The sequence below is a fragment of the Ammospiza caudacuta genome, chromosome 2, assembly GCF_027887145.1.
Source record: "Ammospiza caudacuta isolate bAmmCau1 chromosome 2, bAmmCau1.pri, whole genome shotgun sequence".
Taxonomy (NCBI): domain Eukaryota; kingdom Metazoa; phylum Chordata; class Aves; order Passeriformes; family Passerellidae; genus Ammospiza; species Ammospiza caudacuta.
This window is the reverse complement of record NC_080594.1, coordinates 35111070-35125894: the sequence shown is the minus strand read 5'-3', so window position 1 is coordinate 35125894 and position 14825 is coordinate 35111070. Positions and strand designations below refer to the sequence as shown.

General features: G+C 38.3%; 1 protein-coding gene across 3 annotated transcripts in view; it reads left to right on the top strand.

Moving 5' to 3' along the window:
• RSF1 (remodeling and spacing factor 1) overlaps positions 1-14825 on the top strand; it is a 61278-nt gene that overhangs the window by 26741 nt on the left and 19712 nt on the right. For all 3 annotated transcript variants that reach the window (XM_058825211.1, XM_058825213.1, XM_058825212.1), the window contains exons 3-7: positions 3249-3341; positions 3965-4170; positions 6143-6300; positions 10049-11769; positions 14193-14390. In XM_058825211.1, coding sequence (XP_058681194.1) covers positions 3249-3341; positions 3965-4170; positions 6143-6300; positions 10049-11769; positions 14193-14390 — 2376 coding nt within the window. The remainder of the gene's footprint in view (positions 1-3248; positions 3342-3964; positions 4171-6142; positions 6301-10048; positions 11770-14192; positions 14391-14825) is intronic.

The following is a 14825-nucleotide window of genomic DNA, read 5'->3' as shown; positions in this document are numbered from 1 at the left end:
TTGTGTTAAATTCCTTAATAAATCCAAAAACCATTGCAGCAAACTGAGAAAACCCAACTCTGGCTCATGAACTTATGTACCCACTGGAGCCACTTACCAGTTGTGTGATAAGCAGAAAGCAGGGCGATAAAACAAGTTTGAGGGAGTAGTTTGGAAAATCTTCTTCAAAGCAGTTTGGAAATTCTTCTTCAGGGAAGCAGTAAGGAAAACCCTCCCTCACACCCCTGTTAAGACCAAGTAAGTGTTAATAAATTTTACTTCATTTAACAGTCTCCAGAGCTAACTTGAAGCTTATTCTGGCCAGTGGTTCAAAGGAACCTTGAAGAACAAAGGAATTTGAATATAACTAATTAGAAAGGTATGCTAATATTGTCCCCAATTCAAAGGCGTATGATTAATTTAGAAAAGCAAGGAAGAGTATTGGGAAATGCCACAAAAGCCAGGAAAAACTGAAAACGTGTGGAACACCTGAGAGCATTTTTCCTTGATGCCTGCAGTATTGTTCCACATATTATTGATGACACTCTAAGAGGCAAAGTTGACCTGGTTTTCTTTTGTTAGAAACTACTGATGTGTTCCTTTGATAAAATAGGGCTTGATATATTCTAGTTGTTCTTATTTAGGCAGAAACTTTAGTGGAGGGCATTCAGATTTACATGCCCTTAATATTTATGTATGTATGTATTATTATATTTTGCTTATATGCCAACTAATTATAAAACTTGCCTCACTTGACTGTTGTGCATATAAAGAGTATCATAAAAACTGTCTCTGAGCTGTGGCTGGTATTTTGATAGATGGATATATTTTGGGATAGGAAGTGAACATGGTAGTTGAGAGTTCTTGCCCTTCCCTCTTCTGGTGCTGAACCACCCAAGTTGGATCCACCAGCATGTGCATTAGTTTTTTATGGAAGAAAATGGCTGTAGGTCTCTGTGAGTCTGACTTTCGTCCTCTGCACAAGGGATGTCTTGTGGTCATGTCATGTGTAGCTGAGGTAAAGAAATGCCTGGTCCTAAGCATTCCAACAACCAAGAGGGAGTGTCCAGCTTAGCTGATTTTGAGAAACATGTAGTGAGGTCACATTGCACTGTCTCCTGACAAAGTGCTTTACTTAACTATTGTCAAAAATAACTTACATTTTTATACAGAGAAGATTTCTCTGCATTGCTCCATCTGAAACCTTCAATATAAAATCAGCACATTCCGAACACATTTCTGATTGTTAGAATTCAGGTGTTTGTAGTCCCACCCAAGAAGACTCCTTTGTCAAGGAGACTCCTCTTTCACGTTCCTGTTTTCCTTGTTTAAAGTGAACATTTGGCATGGTAATAGTGTTGGATGCCATCATATTTGCTTTGGAATTATTTGAGAGAGATTTCTTGCAGGCTGGGAAGGTGCTGATCACTCTTAGTATGCAGAAGCCAGGAGTTTCTGCATGCAGCAGCTTTGTGATCAGTGTGAAGCATCCTCTCTGGGAAGGCAGAGACTAAGATTTCAGATCAATGAGATGTGTAGTTCAGGGTTGTGACAACGCTTGTCAGGAGAAAGCACAATTATCTGGTTTTTAATTGTTGAAATGTAGTCATTTCAGTTTGAACAGATGCTTCATCAGCTCTGATGTTTCAAAGCTTTTGCTTTGACAGTCACACACTTTGTAGCACATGAAGCTTCTCATTATTGCTCTCATACTTAATGACTAAGGAATGAGCAGCAACTGGCATATGCCCTGAGCAAGGGTTTTGCTATAGAGTTTCCCAGTGTTCTTCATATTACATGGTTGAAAAGGAGACAGAAAGTAGGATAGCCTCATTTTGTGACTGAGCAGGGATTGTCTCCTGCTGTGAGCTTTGGCTTGGCATCAGAGAAGTCCCTGTGCAATATTCTTTAACCTTAGAGCAGGAAAAACTGCTCTTCAGCAGGATCCCTTGTGACCAGTGTTCTTCACTGTTTTCTGTAGGTCACAGCTTAAAGGCATGCTTTATGGTATGCCTGAGCTGACCTAACTGCACCTTACCCTTGTGCCACCTGAGAAGTGGTGTCAGTGCTGGGGTAGTGGAGTGTTGGTCATGTAGCTGCGGGGACAGGGGAAGGGTAGCAGCCCCTTTGCTTGATTGGAGCCCAGGTGGCTTGTTTTACATTATGAATCTGTTAATCTGTACCTTTGGTGGGTGAAATTTAGGATTATTTTTGCTGCTGTTTCCAGAGGAAGCTGCATTCAGATGTGTTTGGCAGGTTTCTAAGTAGCTTGGTAACTGTATCTTACGTTAATAATAATTTGTTGACTTGGAGACTGCACTGTTCTGACTGAGTCCAGCCTTGTAGACTGAAGGGCAGCAGCACCTCATGCACTGATTAGACAGTTGAGATTCAGCAGTGGCACTTCAAAATAATTCCAGCTGGAGATGTAGCTGTGATCAGCTTTTGCCTCCTCATGGATATTTCCACTGGAATAGCCTCACTAAGTGGAGATCCCCCATGTGTCCTCAGCTGATGGGCAACTTGTCTCTTCTCTGAAAATTGGCTTAAGCACATCTGAGTTGTTTAAGAGGAGAGGGAATTTCTTCTTCACCTTTATTATCTGAGCTCATGCTGATTCAATTTATTTCTCCTCTACTGCTGCTTTTTCTGGTGATAGAATTTTTTTCCCCGTATTGGTGTGGTTGAATTTATTTGCTGTATATAAATTGAAATTGGCTATATTTAAAATATTTTAAAATGTTTGTCAAGCAGCTTGAAGCTCAAGATATTTTAGTAAAGAGTAATAATTCCATGGTGTGGAGTGAGTAGCAGTTGCATTTGTTATCTGCAGTAGAGTTGAAGGACTCAGAGGGCCCCAAGAGACCCTGGCAATTTGTCTGCTAAGTGCTGCAAGGAGATATAATAGGAAGTCATGTCTGCTTGAGGGAATTTATATTCTAAATATACAGAAATAGAAAAATGTGAGATATGTGTACAGCAAAGACAATAATACCTTCCCATTCCAGAATCATGCTACCTAATTTAGACTAATTTAGTTTAGAGAATCTGGTGGTGATCAGGACCTTGATGATCTTCTCCTCCATAAAAATTCAACAGTGCTTGCTAGTGTGCCTCAGTTTTACTTTTTGTTTTTTTGTAAGACTTTCTGACTGCAATCCCAAAGAGATCACATATGATTAATTATTGTGGTAAAGTACTACTAATAAAAAATTTTAAAGTTGCTTTTTTCTCCTAACCATAAATTATGCTTATTTTGTTTGTAACAGATATGTCAAGAATTCAACAGCACTTGGGCTTGGGAGATGGAAAAAAAAGGATACCTAGAAATGAGTGTTGAATGCAAACTGGGGATTCTGAAGGTACACATTCTTCAGCTAAGGTTCTAAATTACTGCTTTCTCACTCACTTTAAGGTCTTGCAAACTTAGCTTGACTGAACCATAAGCACATATATTAAATATAGACCTGATCTTGAACAAACATAATATTGTTCATTGTAGTGGGATGAATGTAACTGTGTGTAACACTTTGTTTGCATATTTTTCACATTTTGTGTGAAAATAGTCTCATGCTTACTGCTTTGTCAAGAGCTCTTTGCCTGTGTAATACACACTTTGAAATGTGTTTGTTTCCTTGCTGGATTCCAAAGGCAAAATGGGACTTCATCTTTTGTGGTCTTGACAAAATTGTCAGGGTTGGTTCCAAGTTATGTATGGGTTCTCTTGTAGAATGAGATAATTTGTGCTATGTAATGAAATTTGAGAATTAGCTTTCTAAGCCAGCCAGGTTAAAAAAAAAAAAAACAAAACCAACACTTGTCTCTCATTTAAAAACAACATGGTCTGGAAAAAACCTATAGCTACAGCTGACACACAAATCCAACAGAGAGAGGCCTAAAAACAAGTCACACTGAAGTGAAATGAGCTGATTTTCTTCTTTCTGTTTATATTTTTGATATCTTACCAGTCTTTTTACTTTTTCAGTATCTCTGTGAATGTCAGTTTGATGACAATCTGAAGTTTAAGAATATCATTAACGAGGAGGATGCTGACGCCATGCGCCTGCAGCCCATTGGTCGGGACAAGGACGGCCTCATGTACTGGTATCAGCTGGATCAAGAGCATAATGTCAGGATGTACATAGAGGAACAGGATGACCAGGATGGATCCACTTGGAAGTGCATTGTTAGGTATTCCTTTTTTTTTATTTTGTGCAGTTTTTAGCTGTTTGTGACTCAGGCTCAGAAATGTCTTTCAATAAATCTTTATTTCTCACACAGTAGGATTCATGACAGTGGGATTTTCTGCATTGAATCTATGTTCTAGTGAAAAATCATGTACAGAAATAACTCACAGATTTGTTGGTGGCAGCTATCACATAATATGTTTCCTGCTAGTTCAAACTGCAATGAATATATAGAAAGGGTAGCAAGAGAAGACTGTCTTGAGGATGATGGCTCCATATTCCTTACTGGCCAGCTAAATGCCTTAGAAAACAGAACACTCTTGCTTCCCTAACTTCATCTTTGTTAGGAAAGCTCCAAGTAGACAGATTTGTTCTTGGGGAAATTATATTGCAATTATTCCTGTTGTAAGGAAGCCAGAGGAGGCCAAGGAGGTGCTCAGAGGGCTGGAGTACCTCCCCTTCGAAGACAGGCTGAGAGACTTGGGATTGTCCAGCCAGGAGAAGAAGAGGATCCAGGGAGAACTCAGAGCCCTTGCTAGTACTTAAAGGGGTTCAGGAAAAGGCAAGAGGGACTTGTTGGAGGGATGTGTAGTGACAGGAGAAGGAGGAATGGGTTCAAACTGACAGAGGGCAGATTTACATTTAGTGTTACAGAGGAGTTCTGTGAGAGTGGTGAGGCAGTGGCACAGGTTGCTCAGAGAAGCTGTGGCTGCCCCATTGCAGGAAGTATTCAAGGCCAGATTTGATAGGGCTTTGAGCAACTTGGTCTTGTAGAAGTCCCTGCCCATGGCAGGGAAGTAGGAATGGGTTGGTCTTTGAAGGTCCCTTCCAACCCAAACTGTCTGCAGGTTATTTACACTGCCATGACTTCAGAAACTGAGGGAGTCATGCAGAAGTATTTAAGCCACTATCAAGTGGCTTAATCAGACCAGAAAATGATAAGCATCACTACGAGTTACGTATATACAGCTGTTGTGGGGGAATAAAGTAATCATGTCCAGACAAACAGATTAAGAGCTGATCCATGCATCATCCATCTCTTCCATGCATTATAGACTCCAAAATTCATTGCCAAAGGAAGAAGAAACCAGGGTCCTGCTGGGAAGGTTCTAACACTCCACACTCACAGCAGAAAACCACAGTAATGCATTAAGAAATCTGAAATGGTTTTAAAACCTGTGAGATTCCACATATTGTGATTGTTGCTGGCTTCCTTTCTTTCTGTAAACCTGGGAAAAACAAATTGCTGAACATTGACTTTGAAAAACAGATGTGAGACCCTTATTATTCTAGTCCATTAAGAAAGCAATGACTGTTCAATCATTGCTCAAACTCTTTATAAATTAAGGTGAATTTTTTTTTAAATTGGATGTGCAGCATAAATAAGGAGTTACAGTGCACTGAGATTCACTCTCAGACACATGTGCACCAATGATTTTGCTGTCATAACTTGAGTTGATGGAGTTTTCTAGACAACTTGATGTTGTTTGTTGCATGTGCTAAGGATAAGCACTTGCAAAAAGTATCTAAATTAATTTGCTGTTTGCTTTTGCAAATTTCACTCAAATTATATGCTTGCTTCTTTGGTGCATGAGCAGAGAGCTGTTGTTTGTTCACTGCTGAGAGAAAAAAAGAAGCAGCAAAGAATAATCAGTGATGGTTAATGAGAGGGTAATTAATAACAGAACAAGTAGCAGCTTGGATCCGGACCCAACAGTAATTGAGTTGAGATAGTTAAGTAGATATGATCCTTCCAAAAGCAATATTTTTATTTTGGTATGGATAAATTGAAACATTTCTGACTGCAAAAGTGCAGCCATTGCTGGGACAAGCATTTCAGTTTGCTTGTGTTTTCACTATAGAACTCTATAAGGTTTTCAGGGTAATTAATTTAAGGAGATAATGTTTGTTTACTCTTCATGAATCCCTTTGGGTTAAGTAAGTGGCTTATCAGACAGTGTGTTTTTCTCTTCTAGAAACCGCAATGAGCTTGCCGAGACCCTTGAGCTCTTGAAAGCGCAAATTGATCCTGCTCTGTTGAAAAACAACAATTCTCAGCAGGAGAATTCATCACGTGAAAGTCCAAGCATAGAAGATGAAGACACCAAAAAGGGTGAAGAAGCAGCCACACAAGGTTTTCTGCTTTCTTTTCTCAAAGTTTAAGTGTTTTGTTGTGGCAGTGTTAGAATTTTCAGCCTCAAAAAAAGTTACTGTGTTAGTTTAGGACTTTAAAAAAGCAAATCAAGTAAATATTGAATACTTTGAAATTCTGAATATATTTGGAAGTTTTTCAATACTTAATTTCAATATTTAATCTCAAACACTTATTTATAGGAAGAGAGGTGTGTAAAAAATGTTTTCTCAGTAGCTATTTTTTTGCTGTACATTTTGTATAATATTGTAAATCCTCATTATTGTATGATTTTGTGGAGCATTGATCCGCTGCCAAACTTCTCCTGTTTTAGCAACATTAAAATTTGAAAAAGAAAAGAAATCTGCTTGTGCAATGCCATGATTGAAATCAAGACTGTACTGGGTGTAGTGTTTATTCTTGCTTTTGAATTAGAATCAGAAAAATATAGGTTATTTCCTTAAATGTTTCACAGTTGACACAATATTTCAACAAGACGTGAGCTTAAGTTAAAACAATTTAAAATGCTAAAACATTGTTGAAGTGAGGCTGTCCTTATCTGCCTCCATTATATTGTTATTATTAAAATCACAGAATTATGTAGGTTGGAAAAGATCTCCAAGATCAAAGCCAAGAACCTTTTTCTTTCCTTATTATCATGTCATTGCACGTATTTAGTAACTTGCCTGACTTGTTGGTTTGTGCATTGGTTTTGCTAAGTATCAGTCAGCCTGAAGTATTTGACTTTTTAAGAATCTGGTCTTCTTTAAGGTCATGAAAAACTAGAAGCCTGTTATCCCAAGTAATTTTACCCCAGTTTTACTACCTGGTCTTATTATTTAGTTAAAATGCAGGAAAATATTTTTACAATCAGAAGCCAATTTTAAGTATTCTAGTGTGTTAGTCAGTGTTTCTACAAATGTGTTGAAGTTAACTAGATATGTGGAATTAGCCAAGATTTGTCTTGGTTTTGAGTATCAGAGAGAAGGAATTACTATTCTATTTTTCTTTGCAACAAGCAGTGTAGAACAGAAGAAATAAATATTTAGGTGACATTGGAGTTGTTGTGGAGGTACTGGAGGTGATAAGAGATGATTGTAGAAATGACGGTAAATTGTGATAAAACCCACCAGAATTATCTTTCAGTCTGAGGCATTTCCAGTATCTAACTCTGCATATAGGTGCCAACACAACCTGCGTAGTTACCAACACTGCAGAATTAATTCCATGTACTGATTGTGCTTTTGTCTCAGTCAAGCCAACTTAAATCATCTGATTAAGACCTCTTCTTCAGATACAATTTTGCTTTACGTTGAATTCAGGAGCAGCCATTTTAAATGTCTCTACTGTAGATAATTCCCCAAATCCTGTGGCACACTCACCTGGCTCTGTACTTGCATTAGACTGTGTACTGGTGTAAAAATCACCTCTAGGCACTAGTTGCAGAATCATAGAATAGTTTGGGTTGAAAAGCATCTTTAAAGGCCGTTTAGTCCAACCTCCCTGTGATAAGCAGAGACATCTTCTACTGGATCGATTTGTGCAGAGCCCCATTCAGCCTGACCTTGAACACTTCCAGGGATGGAGCAGCCTCAACTTTGCTGGACAAACTCTGCCTCACCAGCCTCACAGTGAAGAATTTTTTCCAAATATCTAATCTAAATCTCTCTTCTCTTAGTTTAAAGCCCTTCCCCCTTGTCCTGTCACTCCATGCCCTTGTCAAAAGTCTTGTAAAACCCCTTGATGTACTGGAAGATGCTATAAGGTCTTTCCAGTTCTTTCTGCAGGCTGTCTCTCAGCCTGTCCACAGCAGAGGTGCTCCAACCCTCTAAGCATCTTCATGGCCTCATTCCTACAGGTACATGTCCCATGTATGTAATGAATAATGAAATTATTTACATTCACAGTGATTTGAGTGCTGTCAGTGTGTTCACAGAACATTCCTTAGAGCCTTTCAGTTGAGAAACTGTAGTATCTCCTCCTTGTAGTCCAGGGATTGCACTGAAGGCCCTACTAAGAGGTAGGGAAAATATGCAGGAAGACCTGACACTTGTTGGCTTTGGCCATTTTCCACAAATGACTGAATTAGTACATGCAAATACAGGGTAACCTAACCCAATGCTTACGTGTTTACTGGCCTGACTGACTCTAGTAGCGTTAGGAGAGCTTGTGCGTTGACTGAGTCACTTTGTGTATATGTGAAAGGTTTTGTGATTAGTTCAGGGAGTTAAACTATAGAACATCTGTTGATTTTTGGTATGGAGAGGTTTTGGGATTCTGGTGATCCTTAATGAAGTTTGGGAGAAAGCTGTAGGTGATGGGAAGAAATGGCTGAGCAAAGTTTAGACAGACAGAAATAGAGGAAAAGTGGAAGAACTTGGACACAGAGAAAATACCTCATTCTCACTGCTACAGACAAATATCTTTGCAGAGGCAATTATAGGGGCTCTGAATGGGCATCACTTCTCTGAAGGGGGAAAACCCGGTCTTGAGCCTTCAAAATGCGCACCTCTAGAGCACCTTGCCACTTCTGGAGCCTTAGATATGCATCTTTACTGTACTGATACTGAGGCTTATCTGGATACATGTCTTGTATTTGAAAATAGAAGATCTGTGAATTCCTCCTCACTGTTCTTTTCTAAAATGCTTAATTTCTTCGATGTAATCATTAGCTGTCATGTCCTTTCCCTTGTATATTTTTAACCACATTCAGAAGCTCTCATCATGCAAAAAAACCTGCACTGGCTCAGTTGGAGAGGGGTGAGCTAGAAGGGGAAAAAAAATATCTTTTTGTTTGCAGTTGTGGCATGCCTGCAAAAGCGTCTTCCGGGTGGCAGGAGCTGCTGTTCTGGTATATACAGTGCTATTGTATTTGCTTCTTCTAATTAGTACTGTATCTGGCTGACACAAAATTATATTGTTAAAATACAAAACCCTGAAGTATCAAGAGGCTGTGGTAAAAATAAATAACAAGCTGAAGTGCATAGTGACAAAATAGCTGTATGGTTTATTCTAAATGCTGGAACTGTACTTCAGGCCCTAATGATCTAAATCTGAGTTAGCAAAGTTGAATAACCTGATTCTTTAAGCTCTGCAGGTTTGCTGGGATGTGCTACTATTCATTGCTTGTTTTAAAAACTGCAGATGAAGTGAGTGTAGAATATTGTCTGCATGTAGGAGATGTAGTCATTGTCTGGAGAACCTGGGTGAATTTTGCTGTAAGCCATAATACCGAATGTCTTTTCTCTGAACTGTTGAAATACAATAGTTAAGTGTATCTTGAAATAAAAACATGTATAAACAAGGGACTCGTTTCTCTGAGGAATTTCTCTTGAAGGCCATGGAATCTTACACCATGTTCTGTTTTCTAAAATAGCCCAGAGACTCAAGTGAGATTTCATGCCTCCGCCTAGATTTTATGTATCCTCTGGAAGTATTGTGGTAATACTGAAGAAGGGACTGAGATGTGTGTTGAAGGAAGGATAAATCCAGAGTTCTGCTGCTGGCTTCTGAAATTTAGGTTTATCTTGATATACAGCTAGACTGAAGAGTTGTTCTATAGCTAAACATTGTCAGCCCACTTGTTTAATGACAGTGTTAGACAAGCTAGATTTCTACTAATTCAGTAAGAGAAGAGTCCTTTGTGCAACTTGGGCTGTTGGGTTTTTTACGTATGCCTCTGTTTTGATGAAGTTCTCTGTAATCCTATAGGTCCTTTGGTTGTTTCTTAGCTGTTTTTCTCTGTCAACAGAAAATCAATTGAAAATCAAAGAAGAAAAAGAGGAGGTAGAGGAACAGTCAATGGAATCGGAAAGCCTTCCTCCTCCTGTGGTCAAAGAAGATGAAAATGCACTTAAAATTGAGAAAGTGGAAGAAAAAGAAATTATAAAACTGCCAGTAATAGTGAAATTAGAAAAGCCTTCAGAACACAATGAAGAAAAGCAAACTGTCAAGGAAGAAAGTGACTCCTTTAAGGAAAATGTCAAGCCTGTTAAAGTAGAGGTGAAGGAAAACAAAACAGAACCTAAAGACCTAAAAGAAGTGAAAAGCTGTATGGACAAAATAGCAGTTCATGAGCCAGAGAGGTTAGAATTTTGTGTTAATGTCAAAACTCCACAAGAAATTGTGGAGAAATCTGTGGAAGAAAGTGAAAAACTTAAAAATGACCAACAGGCAAAAATACCACTTAAGAAGCGAGAGATCAAACTGACAGATGACTATGACAGTCCAATAAAAGGGCCCCTGTGTAAATGTGTGACTCCAACAAAGGATGTCTTGAAGGAAGAAGGGAAACCAGAAGAAGAAGCTTTTAAGAGAGTCCCTACCATTACTGCTCTATGTCCTGATGGGAAAGTGCTAGTAAATGGAGAGGTTAGCTGTGAAAAAATAACCCCAAGTGTCATACAAAATAGTAAGTCAGAGCACTCTGCTAGTGCTATGGAAGACAGCACTTCATTAAAGGAGAAAAATGGAAAAAGCGGGGAAAAAGTATCAGACTCTCTAAATTCTGTTATAAAAACATGTGAGATTGAGAAAAACGCAGTAACTGTGCTGAAAGAGATCGGGGCTGTGGTCTCTGAGGTTTCTAATCAGAAAGTGCCTTCAAAGGAGGAATCTAGTCCTGTGGAAAAAGAGTCCCTTGACAGCACAACTGCTGAGACGGTAGCAGAAGAGGCTTCAAACTCTGAAGACTGTGCCAAAACAAATGAAGAGAAACAAGCCACTGATCTCAGAAGTGACAGCATGCCACCACCCAAAGAATGTTCAGAGAAGCTAGAGATGTCCCCAAATGCATCTGCTCCTGCAGAACTGCCTAAGCTTGCACTGGCTGATGAAGAGACTTTGAAAAGTAAAGATGAGCCTGAGGAGAAAAACGACTCTCCAAAAGTTGCTGAGATACCTCCTGCATCCACTTCACCTGTTACAGTAGAGAAACCTGTTCCAGAAAAGGAGGACTCTGATAGTAAAATGGCTCTACCTGAGGAGAGCAAAGTAGAAGAAAAATCCAGCCCAGAAAAACAAGAGGAAGAGACAGAAGCTGCCAAAACAGAGCCAGATAGATTAGATGATGCCCATGCATCTAATCCAGAGGACTCCTCAGAGAGTAAAAAGGAATCTCCAGTAACTAAAAGCAAATTTAAATATAAGCTAGTTTCTGAAGAAGAAACCTGTACAACAGAAAATAAAGAAATAACTTCTGAAAGACAAAAAGAAGGAATTAAATTAACAATCAGGATCTCTAGTCGGAAGAGAAAGACAGAAACACCGCCAGAAGAGGTCAGCATTGGCCGCACGTTAAGGCGCTCACCGAGAATATCCAAGCCTACTCCGAAAGTTGTGGAGACTCGGGATCAGAAGCCTGAGAAGAAGCGAGCTGAAGAGGAAGAGGAGAAACCTGCAGCAGCACAAAAACCAGAACGAAAGGAAGATGCAAAAAAACAAGAGAAGGAGACAAATTCTAAAGTTAACAAGGTAAATACAGTTTTATTACTTGTGAGTAAAGAAAACCCCCAGTCTTATCTATAAGGAGAATATACTCTTACATAGGAATACTGAGGATTATGTTCCTTTGGTCAGCTTTTGCAAGAAACTAGCTTTGCAATCAGTTAATGAGCTCAACCAATTTAAAAACACCCCCTAAGAGAGTGCTAATATCTATTTACTTTTTATAAACTTTGACAGTTAATAAATCTGTCACTTAAACCAACCTAAGTAGACCAAATCAACCTGAGTGAATGCTTCTAAAAAATGGCATGATCAGGTGTGAGTCTGTCTGGCTGTGTGGCTGAATAGAGACTTGTAACCCTCTGGATTTGCTAGATGGATTCTTGTTGGTGTCTGGTTGGTCAGAATGATCGTAAGCTAAAAAGGAGCCAACAGATGGAGAAGAATAAAAATATTATGACTTCTGTTTCTAAGTGAAGCTAAAGATATTGTTGTGGTGAATTCATGATATAATTTAGCTTTTCTCATATATGTGCTACACATTTTAATGTGAGTACAGGATTTTGTTTCATATTAACTTCTGTTTATGCAGAAGAGATCTTTAAAAGTACATGATGTAAATATATCACAGATCCATTTGTATGGTGTGCTTCTGAGACTGTGTATTTATAAATAACCCTTTATTAATTTATCTTCTGTTTTCTCTGGATGTGCAGCACAAAACAAAAGATGCGTTATGAGTTTATATTTTTTAAGTGCACTTTTTAAAATCAACTTGTAAAATCCTATTAATTTTCCATGGAAACATATTTTTGACTGATGTAGTTTTCCCAAAGCATTCTATTACTTAAAATGTTGAAGAAAGTTTTTTACATACTGATATGTTGAATAACCTTAATAAAATGAACAAACACTTGATTTTTCAGTGAATGGTAACATCTATACTGAAAAATGCTGTCCCATGCACAGGGAAATGAAAGCCAAATTTTTCATTTGAAGATTTTAATTAAAAAAGAAAACATGTGAAAGTAAGAGGGATTGTAAGTCCTGAAAGTTATTAGTATTTTGAGGTACTGTTGCTACAGGTATTTTAACTGTTTTAACTTGATTTCTATTTGTGAAAGAGCAAGAGATCTAAAGATGTTTAATTTTCTAAAATGGTTATGATAGAGGAAGAAGTTTGAGGCTGTTAAGCGTCTGTCATTTAAACAGGATGAAGAACATCAGGATCTTTAATTGCTTACTTTTTGTCTTGGGGTTCCTTTTCTTTGTAAAGATGGGTCTTATAAAAACTGATTTGAAGTTATGATGCTGTATGATGAATCCATAGCCTAAACTGAGACTCTGTAATGGATTTCAAGTACCTTTGCTACTAAAGCTTAAGTAACAGTAAAATCTCTAAACAGGTAGAAACTGATGCTAAGAACCTGAAACAAAATTTTACCAATATGACAATTGCTGCTTTGGTGCAAGTCCATCCTGCAGGAGAAATAGACTATTTTGGGCATTTTAGTTTATTCAGCTTATTCAGGTCTGTGAATAATTTAGTCAAAATCCAAAAAATATATTTAATTAAAAAGCTGAAAAAATTATTTTCCATTTTCAGTGTCTGTGGGAAGGGGGTGATGAGTTGTGAGAGAATGATGGGTGTGAGAAACAAGTCAGTCAATGGGAAGAAAAGTTTTTTCTGTTTGACATGTTGCTTTAAATCTAAAATATCTTAGTTGCACAAAGTAGTTTAAGTAATTCAGAATAGTCTTCTGAATTTTAATTGAAACCTGTTTTTTATTCAAAATATAGTAATATATATATTCAAAATATTTTAATTCATAATATGGTATATGATGCAAGGGGGTAGATGCCCCTTTGATTAGCAAAAAAAGAATCACCAACTGAATCATGTCTTCAGTTAAGGAAAAGAAAAAGTATAAAAGAATGAAAAAGTATAAATGTGAAAGAAGACCTAGATAGAAGTTATGCACTTAAAAGGTGTAGTGATCTTATTTCAGAAACAAACACATTTTCCAAGGTAAAATAAAATGCATAAAGTCTTTGGGAGGCATGTGGGAGGAAAAAAAAGGTTCTCTTTGGGTTGAAGCAAGTTATCATGAAAAAGTCAGAAAGTTTAAGTGTGAAGTTTACCATGTTCACTATGAATTTGGCATTGTCAAAGTAGAAGAAAATGGACTGAGTGGAAAAATTTGTCTTCCTACTTTTAAATCTTACTTGAAAATTTCTTTCTGCGCATAGATGCAATTTTTTCCTCTTTATATGGTTGCATTTTAAGGATCTTGGGAAGACAACATATTCGTTGAAATGCTCTTCTGTAAATTTATTGCAGCTATTCTGACTGAAATGAATTGTTTTAATCTGGAAGCAAATATTTTTTTAAGATCTAGGAAGAAACTCTGTGGGCCTCTTTGTTTTTTCTTTGAAATGGTGTCTCATAGAGAAGCAAAGTTCGGTGGACGGGTACGCGGACACGTGGCAGGTGGAAATACTCAAGTAATGAAGAGACTGAGGACTCTGAGAGTGAAAAAAACTCTGAGGAGGAGGAAGAAGAGGAGGAAGAGGAGGAAGAAGAAGCTCCACCTGCTGATGACGATGAACCCTGCAAGAAGTGTGGCCTTCCCAATCATCCTGAACTGGTAGGATTTGGGGAAAGCTTCTGTGGGTTGTTGTGTCAGATTTGGTGGATTGGCTTTGATGGTGTCTGAAGGCAAGTCATCCTTCAGGGTGGCCATATGTAGGAGTGTGTCTTCTCGTTTCTAGCTGGTAAACTCAGGAGTACATGAGTTACCTTGAATAAGGAGGGAAGGAAGTTATTTTTCCTGTTTCCCAAAACAAAAATAGCATCTTTTACAGGGTGTAACACACCTTAGCCCATTGGCAATCACTCTGGGTGACCCTTTGAGGTTATGCCTGCAGTTGCAATGAATACAGAGGAGGCAACATTAAAAAGAACCCCATCAGTGTGATGTCTCCTTTACAAGGCATCAGTGGCATAGCCACACAGCTGCATAATCATCTTCATTGGATGTAGCTGCATCTCACCCTGAGGACTGAGTACAGTGAAATCCCAG